Source organism: Synchiropus splendidus, chromosome 4 (genome assembly GCF_027744825.2).
Source record: "Synchiropus splendidus isolate RoL2022-P1 chromosome 4, RoL_Sspl_1.0, whole genome shotgun sequence".
NCBI classification, from domain to species: Eukaryota; Metazoa; Chordata; class Actinopteri; order Syngnathiformes; family Callionymidae; genus Synchiropus; species Synchiropus splendidus.
In genome coordinates, this window is record NC_071337.1 from 7,550,697 (window position 1) to 7,572,503 (window position 21,807).

A 21,807-nucleotide genomic window follows, 5' to 3' on the forward strand; every position below is an offset into this window, starting at 1 on the left:
ACGGTTACAGTACACTAAACCGTCTCTGAGTAGGCTGCTGCCCCTTTAGGAGACGCCGTGTGTGCTTGAGTGTGATCAGGAGTGACGGAAATAAAGGAAAAAGAGTCAGATGTTGGTGCTGACTGCAACCACGGCATTTGTATTTTAGGTGCTTCTCTTCCTTCTTCTTCTTCTTGCCTTACCTTATTAAAGGGTGGCTGTTTTAGGGACTTTAAAAAAACAAACAAATAAGCTTTGGTATTAGATCTCGAGACGTTCACCATGGAATGAACGAAGTGAACCCTCACAGTCAAGTTGTCAAGGCCTCCGTCAGTAGCGAGACTCTGGAGGAGAAACACATGACTGTTGTAGAAATAAAGGAAAGTAAACAAAGCCCCGCTGAGGGAATATTTTGGCTTCAAACCTACTGAGCGAGGTGAGCCCAACAACTTGCACCAGCCAGTTTGTCGAATTTGTTCTCATGTGGTGACAACAAATAAGGCAACACATGAAACATGTCTGTCCACCGAGATGCAAGGTTTGTTTACAAAACCAATGAAGGCAATTTTTTGGAGAGTAATTTAATTACTTTTTGTATTTTTAAATATAGTTGTGTTTTGCTAACTTGGTAAAAATACAGATATCGATACAACATCATTAAATTTGTGGTAACTTTTGTCTGAAAATAAGATTGTGTATCGGATATAATCAACCAGGAAAGTTAGTTATCACGAATAGACTAAATGATGTGGAAACATCATTGAAGCTCTCAAAACATCTCAAAACATTAACTCACAACATTAACTCAGGTGGAAGAGTGTGAAGAAAATGTTCTTCTAAAGTCAGTGGTGAGCAGCAGAGATGCTATTGTGTCCCAGTATTGAAACAGATGTGGGTATTGAATTGTGCCCAGGCTGCTTTTTTCTTTCCTGAGATAAACTGTTCATTGAAAACAAATTTGTTCGCTTGTGTCACCAATACTTAAAAGTTGCACTATACATCCAAAAAGACCAGGCCTGCAATAAAAGCGTGTACCTTTTGTGGGTATATTAAAGTGACCCTTTTGTCCAAAGTGACTTCTAACTGTTTAAAAAAAAGGGTTGGGGATGTTTTTATTTAAAAAAATTCTTCATTCAATTATGTATTGTGTCGGTTTTCTTTACAACTCTTCATGAACTTGAGGTGAGCTATAATACTTTATTTTGTTCAGGGAGTTATCCTTTCTTTTGAATTGACCACTAGGAAAATGAAATGAAATTATAATAATAATAAAAATAAAAAAGCAGTTTTAATCCTTTTTATTTGAACTGTTTAACTAATATATACATCGTAATAATGTGTACTGGCTTAAAGTCCTGAATTCAGAGTGAAAAACAATTGACATATCAAGGGATTTGTTTTAAGTTACTCCGATTTAAGGTTAGTTTCACTTAATGTGGACTTGTGATTAAAAATGAGTATAGTTGCCAACATTATTTAAGCGCAACTCAACAAAAAAAACACAATTTTTTACATTCCAACCACTTTATTAATTTTTATACATTTTCCTAAAGTGTTTTCCGCAAACTTTCAGATCTCGATGTGTAATGCCTTACAAACGTATCGCAAGAAATCGCTGACAGTGATGTAATGACTACATCTCATCTATGCCAAGTCAAGTTGTGGTGTGTGACCATGGTTTTGTTACTCCAGTAAACGTGTTTGGATGGGAGTTTGTGTGTGCTCATTTGCCTTATTTAATCTCCCAGCATGCCGAGCCCTCTGGAGGGGTTTGGAGCACTATGTCTGATGAATAATGAGCCGAAGCCATTCGGCTGGGAGTTAAATCTGGCCAAACAAAGATGTGCCAGCAGCTGACAAGCACGCAACACACACATTCCAGATTTGTAACTCAATGCACAGTTGTGTGTAGAACAAAAACTGTAAATTCTGCTTCGAGTAAACATTGTTTTTTTATGTTTCGTTTCTTTTCCATCAACTGTCCTGCCAGACTCTTGAATCAATTCCTTCTGATATACTGAGTTTTAAACTACAAGCATACAAAACGGGGATTTGAGAGAAAGTTTGATGCTTTGTTTGTATGTAGAGCAGAGACTCTGTTGGACAAAGCATGTTGGAGATGAGAAAGACAATGGGGATGTGATGATGACTGGAGGATGAGCAAGACAGGTGGATGGAGTCGCTATGGTAAATGGGTCCAAGGAGACGATGAAGAACGTGAACATGCTTTACGCCGTCCTGGAATGATGGCGAAAATGATCCAAGAAATTGTGTTTTTGTGAGAGCTCAGCATCACTATCAATATGCGCCTGAATGGGACTTGAAAATTCTTTGGCTGACAGAAACGCGTGGCTCTCCAATCTTCAGTGGCGAGCCAGAGTGATGCCGAAGTATGACTGTTGCGAGCAATAAAGCCTGAACAAGCGAGTGAAATGATGAGCGACTGTTGGCGTGGACTCTTGCATAAGAGCCCCTGCTTTTCTCTGGCCTCTGTCCATCAGTGGAATTGAGCTCAGCTGCAGTCTGATTTGGGTCTGCAGAACAACGTGAAGCAGCCACATCCTGTCCAGTCCCTTGTGGCCTTCTTTTTTTTATAGACTGTAATTCCAGACTATAGAGTGCACCGGAATATTAGCTGCGCACAGTAAATTTAATAGGGAAAATAGTTAATACATAAGCCACACCGGTCTATAAGGCGCAGGTGCAGTGGTGCTGTCTGCGCTGTAGAAAGGTCAGTGGTGCACCAGGCTTAAAAATGCATGAGGATCACTTCTAAACTAGTTTTGAAAATGGGCTCCAGCATCAAGACACACTCAAGGAACAAACTGGACAATGTTCTGAGTTTGAATCATGAATTCGTCATATTTTATTTAAATTAAAGCACTGTTTTTGCCCACGTGTCCGAAGTTCCGACACCACAGCTGGTCTCAGCTGCTGCTTCTCATCTCCGGTCTTCCAGGCGATCGGCTCAATTGGCAGTGCTGCAGACTTGAGGGCGAAAACAGTGCATTTTGAGCACTTTAAGGTCAATATAACGCCTGTGATTTCATCTTTCTGATTGACGAGGCTCAATATTTTGGCAGCATAAAGAATCAAGAAATAATTTTTTTCTCACACCTGCTTCAACAGTTGACGTCCACCACAGTCTGTCTGGCTGAGTGTCCCTCCCCGTCTCATCGCAGATGTGTGTTGACTCAAAGTATCTGTTATAAAGTCAACTTATTGGGCGAGAACCCTGCTCTTGCTAACCATCGTGCACGTTTACACCCCTTATCTATTCAGTGCACGTGAAAAAGGCAAAGCTCTCACTTAAAATTGCAGAAATGACTTTGACATCCCTTTGCTTGTCCTTCCCTGTGAAGTTCAAGATTCTTTGAACACATTTCTAAGGGAGTAGATTTCTCCCAAAAAAAAAAAAAAGGTCTGAGAACGCTGAGCTGGAAACCCTTCAACTTTGTATGGACGGTCAGCTCTACATTCCCAGCTGCTTTTTTTGGTCGACTCCTACTTAACCACGACTTTTGGGAGAAACGCAATTTCCTTATATTCTATTTGTCACGTCATTTTTTTGTGTCAGGATCTGTCCAAATTGGTAGATTGAACCCAAGACATGGCTCAAACTTTAGTCCGGAGTTTCAGAATGGACACCTGGATTCCAGGAACTCATCCAGGAAAGGACACCAGATAGCAGTCTCACCTGGGAGGGTAGAGTCTAGTAGAGTTCTAGACCGGTCTCGCTCTCAAGACCACATTTTCAAAGTCATGGACTCGCCTCTATACTCGGTCTCAGCCACGCTAGACATGGGATTGTTCTTTTGAAGGACTTAAGGTTCCTCCAATGAACCTTATTTACATCAGAGAGAAGTCTAAAAAAAGACAGATCAGACTGTGAGTGTGAGCTTACTTCCCCAGTAGTTGACCAATAATTACCTTTGCCAATGATAGAGGTTATGCATTTGGGGTCTCCATCCTTCCATTTGTGAACAGAATAACAAAAAATACACAATCTTGGTGTGACCCCTTCTTGGTCTTGACTCTGGCTTGGTGTTCTTGAGTACAACTCAAGATGAGACCCAAGATTCAGGCAGGGATTGGAGAGTTTGTTTTTTGAGATCCACCATTGTCACCATGGAATTTCCAAGGTTACCATTTTGATGTAAACATCCTGAGAGTTGTTGGTGAGGATCAGAGCAGACTTAAATGATATGGAGCAGTCTGATGTAGCTGCTGCTGATAGGTGGAACGCTAACACATAAGGAGCTACGAGAGTTGCATTAAAACTCAAAGAGAACTGAGTAATCTCCATGGAAGTATTTTGGTTTACTCAAGAAATACGAGGTAGCTTTTTTCATCTGATCCCACGGACATGAAGGCAACAATTGCCCTGAAACATGCAATTACGTTTACCTCATGACACGGAATGCAGTGTCAAGAAAGACTTTTAAATCCAGCCTGGCTCTTTTAAGAGATAAGATGTTGTGGCTCAGTGTCCCAGGATGGAAAGAGCGCGGTGACAGAGCCCTACGAAACAAAGCCTTTCAGTTTATTGCCTTTTATCTGGAGTGAATGTGTCTGCTGCTCACTCCGTGGTCAGCACGGATGTGGCACTTGTTCAACCAAGTGTGAGTTTGCATTAGTTTCAGCTCAATCGCTCATGGCAGTGACACAGTTAACCCGGAAACTAATCATCCAAGGAGCTGCTGAGGCGACAATCCGTGTGTGTGTGTGTGTGTGTGTGAGCGTTTAAAGCCATTCCCAGCTCGTGTGTTTTATGGGCCACATGGTCATCCCCCTCTTTGCGTGCCTATGTCCTGAGGATGGATTCAAAGCTCCGGGGTCGACCCAGTTTGACGGAAAACAGCCACTCACTTCTGGCCTTGAATGAAAGGCTTTAATTTGACAAGCGGCCTTTGTGTGCATTTGTGTGTCAATTGTATTTGTGAGCACCGCACACCACCGATTGTGTGGAACTTGGCTTGTGTGTCGGTGTATTGGATCAATAAGCTGTTATGAGGAGCCAGATCTCTTAAGGCGAGCTACAGTTTTCAATCCTATTCCACAGCCTGACTGGCTTTTGGGAATTGTTTGCCAGGATCTTCGCTGGATGCTTTCGCCAAACATCCATGAGCAAGGGTCAGAGGTCAATTATGACTAATTGTTATCGGCAACCTAATGACAGCTTTGACGTGTGAGTAATGTGTTGTTAATGAGGTTTATTAAAGACACTCGATAGTCAATCAAGTATGGGTTTTAAAAAAGGCCAGTCCAGCCACAAGACAACTCTCGATTTTTCCTTACATTTCTAGTTTGAGCTCAAGGAAAAGATGCTGGCATTTTCTCAAGTGTGGGTTTTCTGCAGTTTCTATTGAGGTTTACGTGAGAGTTATTTCATTCGGGAGAGACTCTGATTCGTGCTACCTCCGACGACAAAAGCTGTTTAACACACTACCTAGCTGGTGGGCGAGTCGGTTTATGGTTCCTAAGGTTAGGACATCTTAACCCTTTGGCACCGTATCTGATCGAAGTTGACAAACTTACGCTGTCATGGTCACGTTACCTGTGACGTTATTTGGTCGGATATAGCACATGATGTGAAAGCGAGCTTGACTGACTGTCTCGAAAATGTTGCACTGTCAGTCAAGGTCATGATGTGTACGAAGGATGGGTAGATGAGGTTTCATGAAACAGTGTCCTGATTTTCAGAGGTCTGCTGTAAAATGTTTGGACTTGAACAAGTATGTCACATCGTTTATAAACCAACAGCGCCATCTAGTGGCCTCTGAAAATCGGAACACTGTTTCATCATCCGTGCGATACTGTTTCATGATACCTCATTTGCCCGTCACCAAGTGATGTCACATCCGAGTGCTGAGCTACAACCCAGTGTGCTGCCCCCAGTCTTGACCCCCTTTTTATCATGTGCTGGACAGTCTGGTCTGTCGCAGTGTACAGCGTCAGAAAATGCCACACAAGATGATCGGATCAACGTTTTTCACTTTCTGCTAAAACTCCAATACTGATAGAATAAAAAAAAAAAAATATGAAAGCTAAAACTAAATCATAACTTGCTCAATATCTGTTAATAAAAAGCAGCATAAAAAACAAAAAAAAAACAGGTGAGTGAATTCAAATAGAGCAGCACAGTAACTTTTTCGCACTTCAGCAATTGCTGACGTTTTTTTTGTCCCAGATTCTCTCTGATGACTTTATTGTGTTCTGCTCCCTCTTTTCCATTTGTGTGAGTGAGATAACGTTCCGAATTCAGCACAATGACAAAGAAATCTGAGGGTTATGAAAGCTGACTGAAGCCTTCTGGTAGAAAGATTTGAGGTCCCAGAGCTTTTCCACTTGATGTTCTTTCTCTTGGATGAGGTCAGAAGCCTTTGACTTGAAGAATGTGTTTTGTTTTTAATAAAGAAGAGAATGCATATCTTTAAACATGCAGGGAATCAATGTCAAGTTTGCTTGTTTTTTGTTTGTTATTCCAGTCAAGATACCCACGCGGCGGACTTACATCGACCCTGAGACCTGTGAAGACCTGCTGCAGGCTGTACATGCCTTCGCCAAAGAGCTGGATAACTCAAGCATTAAGATAGAGAGGATCGTGCATTCAGGTAAGCTATTCATCACAAATGCGATTTGTTTTATTTAATGTCTTTTTCGGGAGTTAAGCATCTACATGGCCTGTCTTGGCAAGAATTACTAAGAGAGAAGTAGCACTGGATGTTTGTCTTTATTTTGCAGAGACAAACTTTCCAACTATTGAACTTTGAAATACGCAGTGATGACTTTTTGAAAGCGAGCCTCCTCTTCAAACTGTCTTGGATGGGTTTTGAAAAATTGCTTCAGCCAGTATTGTTTGCAATGTCTGCCTGATGTTCTGCTATTTCACATACACTCAAGCTCATCTTTGATCTTCTCTGATGCCTTTGTGTTTGGAGTTTTGCTCTAAGCAGCACTCACTGGTGGCATCTTGCTTCCGTCTTTCAATTTTCATCCGAGCACGCTGCAGCTGTCTCCATGCTGGAATGATCAACAAGCGCATGATCAAAAAAGTCGACGTATTTTAGAGTCTGAGAACGTGATCGTGTTTTGGAATGGGGCGGGTCAGCTCAGTTGGTCTAAAATAACAGCAGATACATTATTATTTTTCATATAAATGTGGTGAGATTCCTGGCAATTGAGTGCTGTCACTGACACTCTCAGTAAAAGCATGTTTTTTGAAATGGTAAAATGTGTTGATCTAAGTTTGTGTCACAATTGTCATGAGAGAGAGAGAGGAAAAAATGCTTCTTATTTTTTAAATACAAAAACAATTGCTCAAGTTAGGAGACAAAGTGAGGGAGGTCACGTGGTTTGGACACACATGGAGAGGACAGACACTGTGGTCAAAATGAGAAACCAGTGAAGGTTCATGCTATGGTGGATGAGGATGTGAAGCTCTGAACGTAACGTAACGTAACGTAACGTAACGTAACGTAACGTAACGTAGCGTAGCGTAGCGTAGCATAACGGAACGGAACGGAACGGAACGGAACCTAACGGAACCTAACGTAACCTAACGTAATATTTTAATTTCTGACAATGATGAGTTTTAATGTTTTCATATATCAATGCTCCTAATGTTGAGTTCTCTTCCGACAGGTGACTTTGGAGAGGTGTGTCGTGGATGCCTCAAGCTTCCAAGCAAGCGAGAGCTGCCTGTGGCTATAAAAACGCTAAGAGCGGGATGTTCCGAAAAACAACGTCGCTCCTTCCTCAGCGAAGCCGGCATCTTGGGGCAGTTTGACCATGCGAATATCATCCGACTGGAGGGAGTTATCACTCTGGGTAAGACTTGGAGCTTTTCCTGAGAAACCATAGATATTAGTGTGTGACACCAGTGGGATTATCAAACCATCACGTTCTCACTGCCGTGGTGTAGCATATTTACGATCATAAGGTGGACTTTTGCATGTTGATGAACAAAGCTTTCGAATGAACCAAATGTTTCCCCTTCTGTTGAGGCCATGGTCACCTCCAACACGTTGAAAAGGAAAATGGTTTGGATTAGGGGGAAGCCATGGGGTAGCTCTCCTGAAGGTTCAGCTCATGAAGCGCAAGCCGATGGTCACATAAAGTTCCAATAAATACCAAGTATCACACGCTGGGTCAGAATAAGACCTGACAATCATCACCTCTACAGGTCCTCGTCTTAACCTTGACCACTCTTCATGAGCATTGTGCTGTTGGAGTGGCTACATTTCATTCGATGCAGGAGGCAACTTTTGTGTCAATATTCGACCAAAAGTTTCCCTTGACGATTATAAGTGATGTTTTTAGACTGAGATAGGCTGAATTTACCGATTAAAAATCGGTACGTTTGGGTCATGGATGACTTGGTAATTGAATGGGAGGAGTTTGCTGTCAACTGTCTGCTATTTAGGAGCCAGAAGGGGAGTTGCAGGATGGGGTTGATGTGATGCTGGAAGAGGGCTACTGGTCATGATCCGGGCTGTGGAGTTGTGAGGAGGCAGGTCAAATAGGAGGGAGCTAAAACAATAATAAAAACAGGAGTTTGAGACGGTTCAAGGATCTGAGTTGGACATAGCTTGACCAGACTGGGATTACAGGGTCCTTTCACCCAGACTATTGACCTGAAGTCTGCTACCCAGCACTGCGTGTGCACGGCAATATAACATCCCATTGAACCCCTGGTATTAAAAGGCCATGTTGGGCATGTACTACTGAATTAATTTACCTTCAAAGCAGCATAGGAGTCGTAATTTAATGCAAGTGTTTGACACTGCCGTCGGGGACACATGGGATCACACAGCGAGACGGAAATAGAATTAATGTTTTACATGGATTTACATCTAAAAAGAATAGAATAAGCCCTAGTGGAGTCGCTGCTTGTGCTAAAAATGACTTCATGGTAAAGGAACAATGGATGGTGAAAGAGTGTAGCGCAGGGACACTGACAACTTCATGGTAATAAGAGAGTGGGGAGAGAGGAGAGATGATGGGGTCTAAAGCAGCGAACAGTATGATGGGATTGAAGCCTGATTCCAGCAGCTGCGACACATCAAGACCTGTTTTTTTTGCTGGCAGACAGAGATTAAGAAACAGGGGACTGAAAGCATCGATATTGAGATGAATAAGACGGTGTTTGTGCATGGGCACGGTGCCCGGACAAGCAACGCTCAGCAGGTTGAAGGCAGATGTGCGAGGCTCAGTAATGGGTGCTGCAGATTCAGCGGGGCACAAAGATCCGGCCCACGATGTCCCAGAACACACCTGCCTGCAGGTGAACATCACAGTGTAGCGGTTTTACAGCCTTCACTCTTTGATAAAATGTGAATGAAATGAGTTGCTATTCAGAAATGCAGATTAAATATAGATAAAATCTACCAAAGCAATGGTCGATCAGCTGAATTACATGAGTCCCATGATGTGCCTACATGGTTTTCATGTTCATCACAAGTGCTGAATTTATTTAGAGATTATACAAGCTCCCGCAATCTCGCTCCGTCCACACCTTGCTTCCCTTTGTTTCGTTTTCCCTCCAACTCCAGCGGCGTTATTTTCCTTCTCTGTGCACCTCATAGCAGCTGGATTTCCGCCATCTGTGCCTCGGCGTGCGCGCGTGCGTGTGCGCCTCCAGCTTGTTGGTCCGTGTGTGTTGCTCCGCACAGATTGCGGGAGTGTGCTGGTGAGAGTGTTTAAGGGTCGTTAAACTTGCTGAGACAGCCAGGGCGGCACGGCGGTTCTCCCGGCTTCACCACAGTTCACTGGATGAAGAATGGCTTTGCACAAAAGCCTGCCAGGCTGCCAAGTGGCCTAGACTCACTTTATCCCTTCCTCTGTCTCTATTACCTGGAAACTTGTTCAGTGCTTCCGCTTAATAGCTTTCGCTAGGCAAGGATGTGACCAAAACCAGCGCTCGACACAACACGTGTTGGGACAGACAGCTACACACTCACCCATGTCATATTCCTGTCGTGTCTGTCAGTGGAAAGCATTGACTGGACATCAAATCTCCAACCAAATATATATACATAGGATAATGCTTTTTGATGAACTAGTCAGATAATCTGGGCACTCTCATTTCCTCCCTAAATCCAAAAACAGACAGGTTAATTGTTCACTTGTACATACTGTAAGTGGCTGTGGTTGTCGACAGTATATACGTAAGTGGTTTCCCCAACCCATCACCTTGACAAGCTACTTTAGCCCACCACGACCGAGTTCAGATTCTTTAGTCAAACAAAAATAATAATAGTCCAAAGGATGAACGCAACATCAGATCCAATTTCCGACTAAAGAAAATCATAACAAGGAGAAACTGGGAAAATAATGATAATAATAAAATACCCAAATAAAAATGCAAAAATACATCTTAATTCATAAAATAAAAATAAAAATGTGAAAAGATTATTTTTTTGCTGAAAGATCTGAGAAAAAAACATTTTCAGTTTACACAAAGCAGACTTCAATCAAAATAAAAAAAAAAATTCTTGTAATTCATTGCTAATAATCATAATGTAATAAAATTGGGGAATATTCCAGATCAAAAACTAGTTTTATATATATAACTATGCAAAGAAATGTGTAGTTTTATATATATAACTCTATGTGTTTGTATGTCTAAAATATATATATATATATATATATAAAACTAGTTTTATATATATAACTATGCAAAGAAATGTGTAGTTTTATATATATAACTCTATGTGTTTGTATGTCTAAATATATATATATATATATATATATATATATATATATATATATATATATATATATATATATATATATATATATATATATATATATATATATATATATATATATATATATATATATATAATATTATTATATTATTATATTATTATATTATTTTTTATTTTTTTCCTTTGCCTTTTGAAACATTGACCCACATTTAGGTCCACAAAGAATGAAATGTAGGTGTTGTTAGCACTTCCATGCTGGTCCAAGCTTTGCAAATTCATCTGAGGTACAAGTACCTGCAGGGTTTTACATGAAGTACATCTGTGAGTTCACAAAGGCAGCACTTCTGTGGAGGAGATCTTTACTCTACCGCATCAATGAGAGCAGGTAATGACCCAGCAGGATTAACATCCATCCTCTTTGCAGGCAACACGATGATGATCATCGTGGAGAGCATGGCCAACGGAGCCTTGGATTCCTTCCTTCGAGTGAGTTTTCTTTTTTCTCCATCGGCCCGTTCTTGAACCGCGAATGCTTTGCTATAATTTGTTTATGATCTACTTGAAGCAACGTAAATGATTACGGCCCAGTCCTCGGGCGTCAAACTGCGTCGTGCTAACAAGGAAAGTGTAGATAATTAAGTGCAAAATGTGGCATTTTTGCTCAGTTACTCTGTAAACTGTTATTATGCCCCTCTGCTCCCTGATCCGCTGCAGACCATGCTTTATAATGATGTGAATTAATGGCCTGTTTGTTTTTATTCGCTCAATAAAGGGATTTAGCTCAGTAAGCGCAACATCGGGTGGCAGTAACAATTTTTTAACTTCCTTTTATCTCTTACACTTTTCCTCATTCTCCTCATTTCTCCCCCTCAGAAACACGAAGGCCAGATGACGGTGATGCAGCTGATGGACATGCTGACAGGTGTGGCGTCGGGGATGAAGTACCTCACTGAAATGGGCTTTGTCCACAAACGCCTCGCTGCACACAAGGTAAGGCAGCAGGTGGGAGGCGATGACAAATACGAGCTGCTTTTTTCAGCCCTGGTTCGCCATTTGTCCTTGTCTGGAAGTACACACGGCGGTAATAAACCTGTAGGATTCATGTTTGTGGGATTCATGAGGCTGAAAACGGTGAGGGTCATGGTCAGCCACTTTCAGTGCTCCAGGTGTATACCTCGAGATATATGTAGTATATAGTAAAAATGCATCATTACATTTATTATAAACAATTCAAAATGAAGCCCATTTCATTTAATAAATCATAATTTCATGCAATGATTGAGTGACATTAAAGTACTGAACAAAAGTAACTGCCAACAAAGGGGCTAAAATAATAGATAAGTCCTGAATGTATTTCTATTAAATTTGCAAAGACTTGTTGCTGACAGGACGAGGAAGAGACAATTCATATTAATTCATTCAGTGGCGTTCAGAAATACTGTCAAGGGTCCAGGTCCAGCTCTGGAACGCTATTATTATTATTATTATTATTATTATTATTGTTATTGTTATTATTATTATTATCATCATCATCGTCATTATTATTATTATTATTATTATTATTATTGTGAGTTAGACTGTTTCTGATTTCAGGTTCTTGTCAATGCCAACCTGGGATGTAAGGTGTCCGGCTTCCGTCCGCTTCAAGAGGACAAAATCGAGGCCATCTACACAACGCTGGTGAGAAGAGTGTTCCAGTTATTCCACCCATTCTCCCTGATCCAAACATGTAAAATATATCCTCATTCCAGTCGAGCCGTTTCCTCTTGAACGTCTCATAGTGCTACTTAGATTATGACCTACATTTGAGCAGAGGATTTTTGGACAGTGAGGTCAAATGAACAAAGACAGCCAGGCGGGATTTACACTTGAAGCCCCGCAGTTCTCAGAACTAATTTGTTCATGTCTGCTGCAATGATTTACTGCAAATCAATGCGTTACATAACTGCCATGCTCCGAAATGAACCGCTAGCTTTCTGTAGCTGCATAGTCTTAGCTTGGCAAGTTCACTTGAACTTGAGTCTATTCATGTGACTAAGCCTGGTTCTTCAATTGAGCTAATGTCTTTGATCCTAAATGTGCCAAAAAGAAAAGTGTAGTCGTGTTACTGCTGTGTGAGGGATGAACGAAGTGGGGTCATGGAAGTATGTGTGACAGTGGTGAGGATGAAAGGAAGATGGTGATCACCAGAAGAGTTGAGGGACTGATGATGTTTGCTGGAGAACTGGGGCTATGAGCTGGAGAGAAGAGGAATAAAGGATGTTATGTGTGTGTTGTGATAAACAACCTGGTTTAAAACTCATGAGATCAAAGGATATATATCAGAGGAACATCTTATGAGGAGAAGTTTGGAGACAAAATTGGGGGTCCAGATGGTTTGGACATTGGAAGAGGAGGGACCGTGTTGGACCAAGAATGATGGAGATCGAAGAATGAGGGTCATTTATGAATGAGGACATGACAAGTTAAGCTTGATGAGGTTTCATGAAACAGTGTTTTTCGGGGCCACCAGATGGCACTGTCTGCTGTAAAATTTCATGTAACCAAAAGCGCCATCCAATGGCCTCTGAAGATGAGTACACTCTTTCATCACCCTACTGCTTCTTGATACTTCATCTACCCATCACAAAGGTGGATCAAGAGAGGGTGCAGTGGAAGCGATTCCCCTTGTGGGAAAAGCATTTCACAGAAGAACGAATGACTTAATCCTGGGAAAACACATTGAAAGATTCCTTGAACTCTCTGTGACCTTTCTGTCATTTCCTATTCCCAGCATGGAGGCAAGAGCGTGGTGCTGTGGACCGCTCCTGAGGCCATCCAGTACCACCGTTTTTCCTCAGCATCGGACGTGTGGAGCTTTGGAATTGTCATGTGGGAGGTCATGTCTTATGGAGAGCGACCGTACTGGGACATGGGAAACCAGGACGTAAGTAGAATGAGCAGTGGGAGAATGAATATGTATAATCCCCGAACAATTATTTCCAGTTTAACAAAACTCCTCTTGGCTTTTTTAGCCCTATGTTCAACTCCCTTTGAGGAAATATCTTATTGGAAAGGCTCCTTGGAAGCAGTGGCATTTCAACACCTTCTAAAGTCTGAGTCAGCTCCATAACCAATCCAGTTAGAGTGTAAAGGACCCCTATATGTGGCTCCCTGTTTGGCCCCATGAAGGGGCAGGCAATCCCTCCAGGAGGAGGCGAGTGTTTGCTATTTTGAGCACATAATGGGACGGTGTTAACGGAACCCTGCTGTGCATCAAGTTTACTCTGGAATCCTTTTTGGAGTCCAGCTGCGAAACAACGTGTTCATTTCTTGGATATTAGCGAGTAGCACAGTGAAGTGAAGACACAAACCAGGGTTCTCTGAAATAATTGACTCTTCTTTTCTGTGTTCCTGAAGTATTGTTTGGTTATTTTTCAGTATCTTTTTAGCATTGTTTTAAAGCTCTATTCATTCATATGAGTAAGAGAAAGTTTCCTTCAGTTCACAGCATCAAACTTTCCAATTGAGCTTGTCAAAGGTCAAGCTTGTAGCGCGGTGCGGGTATTAATCCTTCCCGGATTGATACATTATACCATGACGGGATTGTTGCTTGGCCTGTTCACCTGTGATCCATTGTGCCCTTTACCTAGCAGTCATGATTAAATGGAAAATGTCAGAAGCTGGAAAGCACTTTATGAATGCTCTTTAGCGCGGAAGGAGCCGCTGCTGGGACGCTGAACGGTGGGATGAGGGAGAGGGGGCGCCGTTGATGGATGAAGTTCTTCCCACTGGGCTCGAACGTTGTTTCCATTCCTGTTGTGGAGACGCAGAGAGAGATCGGCCGACAGACGCATTAGAAGTGAAGTCCCTCTTGAGGTGTTGCGGCTAATTGATTTTGGACAGGGATGGTATTAGTGTGATAAAATAGACAAAGGAAACATCGAGGAAGGTCATTTTAAAGCTCAGCTCTTGGAAGGAAGTTGTTTTACTGCACAAGATAATGTTCCGAGATACATAATTGAGCTGACCCTGCAGTTGTTTCTTATCTTCTATAGGGGCTGTGATAACATGAAAGGTTCTCAAGTCTATCTCCAAAATAGCTTGCCAACATCTTTGTAGAATGTGAAACTGTAGCGCAGTGAAGGATGCCAAGGACCACACGGGGCAGTAAACAGACTGGCAAAAAAGGTTATCCCCATTAACCTACAGAGTTTTGACAAATGGCAAGCCAGGTGTATCAATTGATCGAGAAATCTTGGGCGTCAGAACATGCTACGATTGCTTATTTCACACTACGGGCCGAGGCACAGAAAGGACCCAAAAACGTTTTCACCCACTACACTCGAACTTCACGGGGTTCGGCGTGTGTTTTTTGGACCCCTGAAGAAGTGTATTTCTATAAAAATGGTTATCAGCCAACCCACGTTGTGCTCTGGATGTTGTTCTGTTGTTCAACTTACTCTTTCTCCACGTCCATCATCATCGAAGCTCAAACTGTTTCAAAATTAAGCTCATGTGTGGCAGACAAATAAAAGCTGAAACGCCTGTATTAGCAACTTCTTATGCCTGAGGACGTCCCACGTAGCTCCGTTACCTCTCCGCCATTAAAGTCTCGCACATGAAAACCTGATTATAAACTGGAAAAAAAACTCTCTGCTACAATATAAACTAGTGATGGAGAGATGAGGTATCATGAAACAGTATTGCAGGGTTGATGAAACAGTGTCCTAATTTTCAGAGGCCAGTAGATGGTGCTGGTTGTTTAGAAATGAAGTGAGGTTTATTGAATCAGTTGTTCAAGTTCAAACATGTTACAGCAGACAGTGCCATCTGGTGGCCTCTGAAAATCACAACACTGTTTCATAAAAGCATCATGAAACATCATCTACCCATCACCACTGGAAACATAATTTAGATGCTGACTGTTTCACAATGTTGCGCTGGTTTCTTCACTGGCTATGTCACTTGTTATGTTTTTTATCAGAGTCTTTCATTGCAATACCAATGTCAAAATGGGTCTGAGACTCAAGGGCCAAAGCCCAGTTTGTTTGTGATCAGAATTTGTCCTGTGATAGCCCCAAGCAATTCGCGTAGTTTTTTGTTTTTTGGGATGCTCAAGACTTTTCAGACAAAAATCTACATAACAGATGGCGATTGTTTCTAGAAGTGTCGAGGTTGTAAATACTGCTGCGATAGTTTTTCTATTCAAATGAGCCTGTATTCCATTGCTGCGCTGAGGTTTGGGAGATGAACATGCTCAGCAAATATGGTCACAAATATTATGTTAATGGCTTCCAACAGAATATCAGCAGATCTGTTCGGGCTGCAGCAGTTAGATCCCAGCTTGAGGCAACCGTGCGGGTTGCCAAGGGAATATCCAAGATCAATTGCACGAGTGTGTTTGACCGTGTGCCCCACAATAGACCACAACCAGCGCGTGGCGCTTCTGCCTCTTGCTTTATGTATTTGGTGTTGGCTCCACGCCCCCAGGGACTAGAATAAGGGGATGGTGTTTGATAACATGCTTTTATTTTTGGACTAATCCAACGTTGTTGTTTCCTTGTGTCGCCTGTGTAGGTCATTAAGGCCATTGAGGACGGCTTCAGGCTGCCCGCTCCAGTTAACTGCCCTCAACATCTTCATCAGTTGATGCTCGACTGTTGGCAGAAGGAAAGGACGGAGCGACCCAGTTTCAGCCAGATACACTCTGCGCTGAGCAAGAGCATCCGCTCACCTGACGGCATCGGCTCCTCCACCCTGGCGCGCAGGTAAACTCGGCCTTCCGTTTCTGGCCGACCCAGCGATGACACAGACATTAACTGTCTTTTTTTTTTTTTTTTTTTGCTGTTTCAGGACGCTGGGTTCATCCATAACGTTAGAAGAAAGGCCACTGCCGTCCTTCCCAGCATTTAACTCAGTAGGAGAATGGCTGGACGCCGTGGACATGGGGAGATACAAGGACAACTTCACAGCGGCAGGTTACTGTTACTTGGAGTCGGTAGCGCGAATGACCGTACAGTAAGTACCATTTCATAGAAGAGAAATTTTTTCTATTTAGAAAATGCTCTGTCATTTTTTTTGTTTTGTTTTGAATAATGTTTTGGTTGCAATTAATGTATGACACATTTCCTATTGTTTTCCTGTGGAGTAGCAAGTCACATCTACACGTCTATTGTGGAATTGCATATATATATTTTCGATTATGAACATCAGGGAAACTTCTTGAAAACATTTCTGGTGCTTTATTTTAGTTGTCAATAACATAACGTGTTATTATTAATATTATTTTATTTTATGTGTTTATTTTTTTTATAAAATCTTTCCCTTTTTCACTCTGGTCTTTAAAATGAAATTGAATCCAAAGATGAAGGAAGGATAACAGTGACAATAACAGCCATGATTTTAGTTATTAAAAAGTAAATGAGCATTATTACTTACCCTTCAGTCATATCAGTGAATGAAATGGGACCTATTATTTCAATTCATCCAGCGCCATTATTACATCTGTTTGCATCTATTAACTGAATTATGGTTGTTGGGGAAGAATAAGGATGTGTGGGTGGGTTTCGCAAGGGTTTCTCTGATGTTCATCCAGCAGCAGACCTGACAGTGGATGAAGAAAACACAAAGAATAAAAGCTCAAAAATATTCTTTATCACGAAAATATCTTTATGCTCAATTACACAAAAGGTCTCTAAAAAAACAGGAAGGATGTACATGATTCTCTTGCAAAAATCCATGTGACAAACAGAGAGAAAACGTACATGAATGAAATCTCATATCATTTCTAAACCAAGAGCACCATCTAGTGGTCTCTGAAAATATGGATGCTGTTTCATCAACCCTGCAATACTGTTTCGTGATACCTCATCTACCCATCACTGCTGCAAAGTATAGAATTTATTTTCCTTGGTTGTCATGTGAAATTAACTGATTTTTTTTTTTTTTCCTCAATATTGTATTCAGTGTAGATCATAATTCTGAATTTCTTAAGATATTGATGTATCGTTTTTTTGCAGCATACTGTATCGTGATATTATTGTTATCGTGGGAAAAATATGATATTATCATGAGGGACCTGGGGATTTTCAACCCTACTGTCTGTTCAAAGATTTTCCCCAAGGTTCAGGGCCAACATCCTACTTTTGACACCTTAGCTGTCACCCATTTCGTTCTTCTCTGTCAAAGAAATCCACACAGGCCTTGACACCAAAAGCCCAGCTCATTCTAGACTGTGCATATCCATCTGATCATGTGATGTTGACTTGTCACAGAGACGCTGACTATGAATTGATTTTTTTAAATTTAATTATGTGTTTAATTATTGATTCAGAAGTCTTTAATATTAATTCAAGTTTAAAATTCCTATTCACAGAGATGTGCTAAGCCTCGGCATCACGTCCCTCGAGCACCAAAAGCAGATCCTGGCTGCCATCCAGACCCTGAGAGCCCAAGTCATCCAAATGCACGGCCGCGGCGTACAGGTCTGAAAACAGCAGACGCTGGCTGTTTAACACTGCTGCAGGCGGACGGACAGACAGAGGAGGGAGAAAGGACACTCTTGCAGGGTGAACAACAGAAACTCCGGTCTCATATTTTCTCCGGCCTCGCCTCCCTTCCACCATCCTCCCGAGTTCCTTACTTTTCATCCCTCGGAGACGGGCGGCGTTCCATGCGGTTGGGAGACCTGGGAGTGATGTCATGTGACATACCTCAATCTGACTCACTGGTGCGTGGAATCAGTGTGGGACGACACTTGAAACTTTCTTAAAAGAAGCGGAGTACTACAAAGTTTTGACAAGAATTTCCCTTTATGCCCACAACGATTCGGAGCTACGTTATTTACCTGTGGACACAAATGTGACGTCAGATCAGAGACTGACTCCCCCTGTTGTAGGTCAGCGCTGATGTTATATCACGTCATCATGGGATATTCCTGAAGGTTGGAATGTAATCCTGTCTGTGGAAAACATGATGAGGCTTACATTGAATTTCTTTCCTATCAACAGGCTTGATAGAAGAGAGTGGTACTCTTCCGTGTTTTAGGAATATCCAACGGCTTTGTGCGTCAGCGGCTGACAGAAATATCACAAAGCGTAATCGTTGCGTAACATCTCATCACCTGTTATTTGCTGTTTGTCGGTGTCTGTTTAGGAATGGGTGCTTCCCATGATTCATATGCATTTAGTGAGTGCAGAGCTCTGACTCGAGTGTTAAATCCTGGTTCCCGCCCTGTGAGGGTCCTGCGACGGATGGTTTCCAAGTGAAACCGTGACTCATCTTTTCCTCTTACCCTTCGGTTCCTCTGTAAGAGTCTGCGTCACCCAATGGTCGTGACTTTTCGTTGGCTATGAGACATCAGCATTACATGATAACCAGTGGCACCAAGCCATCGGGGGAAAGATGATCTCACTTCATACTTGACTCCATAGACGATGAGGAATAGTGAGAGCAAGCATGAGGGACATGGGTGGGACCCAAAGTTCCTTTTAGATGCCCATTGTGCCCCAACCAAGGTTGCGATCCTCATGTGACACAGTGAAATGAGGATCCAGATTTCGCAAAGAAGTTCTGCTCTGAAAAACGAACAGACGGGAAGTGGAGCTTCCACGCTTTGGGAACGTGGTACAAATGCTTCCGGGAACGAAGGGTCACACTCCAACGCACCTGGTAACTTATAGGACTCTGTCTGAAAGGTCAACAACTGTTTTGAGTTCAAGGGTGAACTTGACATCGACATCAACTTGGTTTCTTTTTTTGGAGTCACGTCTTTCTGCAACCATGTCTTTTGATCTGGAGTCCTACATACTTAAGCTTTCGCAACAGAGCCAGAAAGACGACAAGTCTCACTTTTCTAAAATGAAATTATGGCAATTATCGGGAATAATATTTTGAATGTGAACTACGTTGCACAATTGCATCTGAAGGTGTGTTTAAACCATTCCTCCTCTCACGACCAATACCTGACACTTTGCACAGACCTCTGTCTACTTCACTTTTTCATATATCATATTTATGTATGGCTCATCAAGAAGGGTCTTTTTTATTTATTGCGTTGAAATGTTTATTTACTGTAGGATTGTGGCGTCTATTTGTGTTATTTATTCGGGAATTCGAATGACGGCAGGACACACAGTATCTGTGTACTGTTACCTGTGATTTGGGATGAGTGTAATGCTGGACTGTGCCGTGGGTCTCTTTGGGCGTCAGTGTGAGTGAGGAGCCAATTCAGGATCAAATTTTCAAAATTCTAAATTCTAAAATTATTTTAGATCTGTTCATTTAAAATTATTTATAAATTTTGATTTGACTTTTTTTCTTTTTCTTTTCTTGTTTTATGGGCGTAAAACTGCTTTTCAGATTCAACACTTTTGACCTGTTTGTCCTGTGTGCTACTGCAAAATTATTTTCTCATCACTTTTTCATACCAACGTTTTGTCATTCAAACAGTATCATTATTAATGAAGTGTTTTCCTGTCATTCATCTCGACGCACTCAAACATACGTAACATCAAAACAGGCTGGCACGCAACCGGACCTTGCCACAAACACTGAATGAAACCCCCCTTTTTTGTTGCTTTTTTTTGGATCATTTCTGTTGAATACTGTAAATATGTATTTGAAAAGGCGAAATCTATTTTTATAATTTGTTTGAAGAAAACGTGTTGAATATAATATCTGCTCACTGTGTTTATGTTTGAATTTTAGGGCTGAGAAAATAGCTACAAAAATTCTGGTGTTTTGAAGTGAAACTGAAAGATTGACGTTTGTTGTTTTGAGTTAGCTTTTTCTGGATGATTTTTACCTGTTAGAAGATCATTCTGACGGCTGTTGCAATATTGAAGTGTGTTAATAATAAAAGGTAAAACACAAATATACTTGCATCTTCCTTGATTTTTACTCTTCTTCAGAAATATCTTGTCAAATATTTAAGAACGACTGTGACACTGATCCATGTCATGTCTCCACACCAGTGGAAAATATTACTATATTATAATAATATTACGGCAGTGTCAACAACTTTTAACTGAAGAGGCTGCAATGTGTGAATATGTGATCTTCAAATCAAAACTGTAACTTCAAAGTCAAATCAAACATTAATTAAAATTCCAAAAAGAGAGAAGAGACAGCAGCATGAGTCAATATTTTACAATTCAGAGTAAAACTAAAGGTGTTTGGTAAAACCAGGAAAAGCACAGAGACAGAGAACCAACATAAAAGGAAAAATAATAAATTGAGATTAATGCCAACAACAATAACACAAGGACGCATCGCCATTAAAAAGAGTGCAGTTGGAAGTTTAACTTTTCAAAATCATAAATTCAAGAATGGAATTACAATGTAGTTGAACACACATGGACTGTGGGTCTGAAAGCACGCAGAGTGAAAATAAAAGCACGTAGAAGACACATCACTGGTCCTCGATTCATTTGTGCATACAATTTTGGGATTGAAGCAAAAATGTAAAATATATCAAATGATCATTTTTGTCATTATTTGTTTTTTGTTTTTTGTTTTTTGTTTTTCTAGGCCAATAGACAGAACTCTAGGTTCAGATATGATGTGATGTTTCATTGACTTAGATGTTCAAGTCCAAACATTTTTACAGCTAACAGTGCCATCTGGTGGCCACCAAAAGTCAGGACACTGTTTTGTGAAACCTCATCAAACCTTCAATACTGTGTCATTAAAAATTAATCTACCCGTCACTAGCAATAACATCATCTTTGGCTCAAGGTTACGGACACAACAACATTGTAAAATGCATGAATTAAAGGTAAATATTAGTCAACCACAATTTTTCTTGCCAACTGCCAATGTAGTACAACAAAGTCATGAAATCTACTTGCACAGTAATGTGTCTGCTCTCTTTCAATTGGCTCACTTCAACCAAATACTTGAATCAGATCCCTCATTTGTTGTTATTGTTTGTTATTTTGTTTATTTACTATTCCACACAAAATCAACTGCTTTTAACTAACATGTTTCCACTTCTATGACATCTGTTTTAAAAACACACAACTAAAATAAATAAATATCTTTGATTTTTTTTCAATTTCTTCTTATTTTTCTCAAGAATTTAAAGAGTGAAAGATACACACTGAACGTGTATTGACCGTCCCTTGTTGTTTTT

The 21,807-nt window shown here is 41.1% G+C and overlaps 1 protein-coding gene across 1 annotated transcript in view; it reads left to right on the forward strand.

Moving 5' to 3' along the window:
- The window catches only part of LOC128757569 (ephrin type-A receptor 7-like), a 159,359-nt gene extending 138,834 nt beyond the window's left edge, over window positions 1-20,525 (forward strand). The window contains exons 10-18 of the mRNA XM_053862964.1: window positions 6,468-6,593; window positions 7,624-7,809; window positions 11,116-11,177; window positions 11,565-11,681; window positions 12,285-12,371; window positions 13,465-13,617; window positions 16,251-16,441; window positions 16,527-16,691; window positions 18,049-20,525. Of these exons, the coding sequence (XP_053718939.1) occupies window positions 6,468-6,593; window positions 7,624-7,809; window positions 11,116-11,177; window positions 11,565-11,681; window positions 12,285-12,371; window positions 13,465-13,617; window positions 16,251-16,441; window positions 16,527-16,691; window positions 18,049-18,163 (1,202 nt within the window). The 3' untranslated portion in view covers window positions 18,164-20,525. The remainder of the gene's footprint in view (window positions 1-6,467; window positions 6,594-7,623; window positions 7,810-11,115; window positions 11,178-11,564; window positions 11,682-12,284; window positions 12,372-13,464; window positions 13,618-16,250; window positions 16,442-16,526; window positions 16,692-18,048) is intronic.
- The last annotated feature ends 1,282 nt before the right edge of the window (window positions 20,526-21,807 follow it).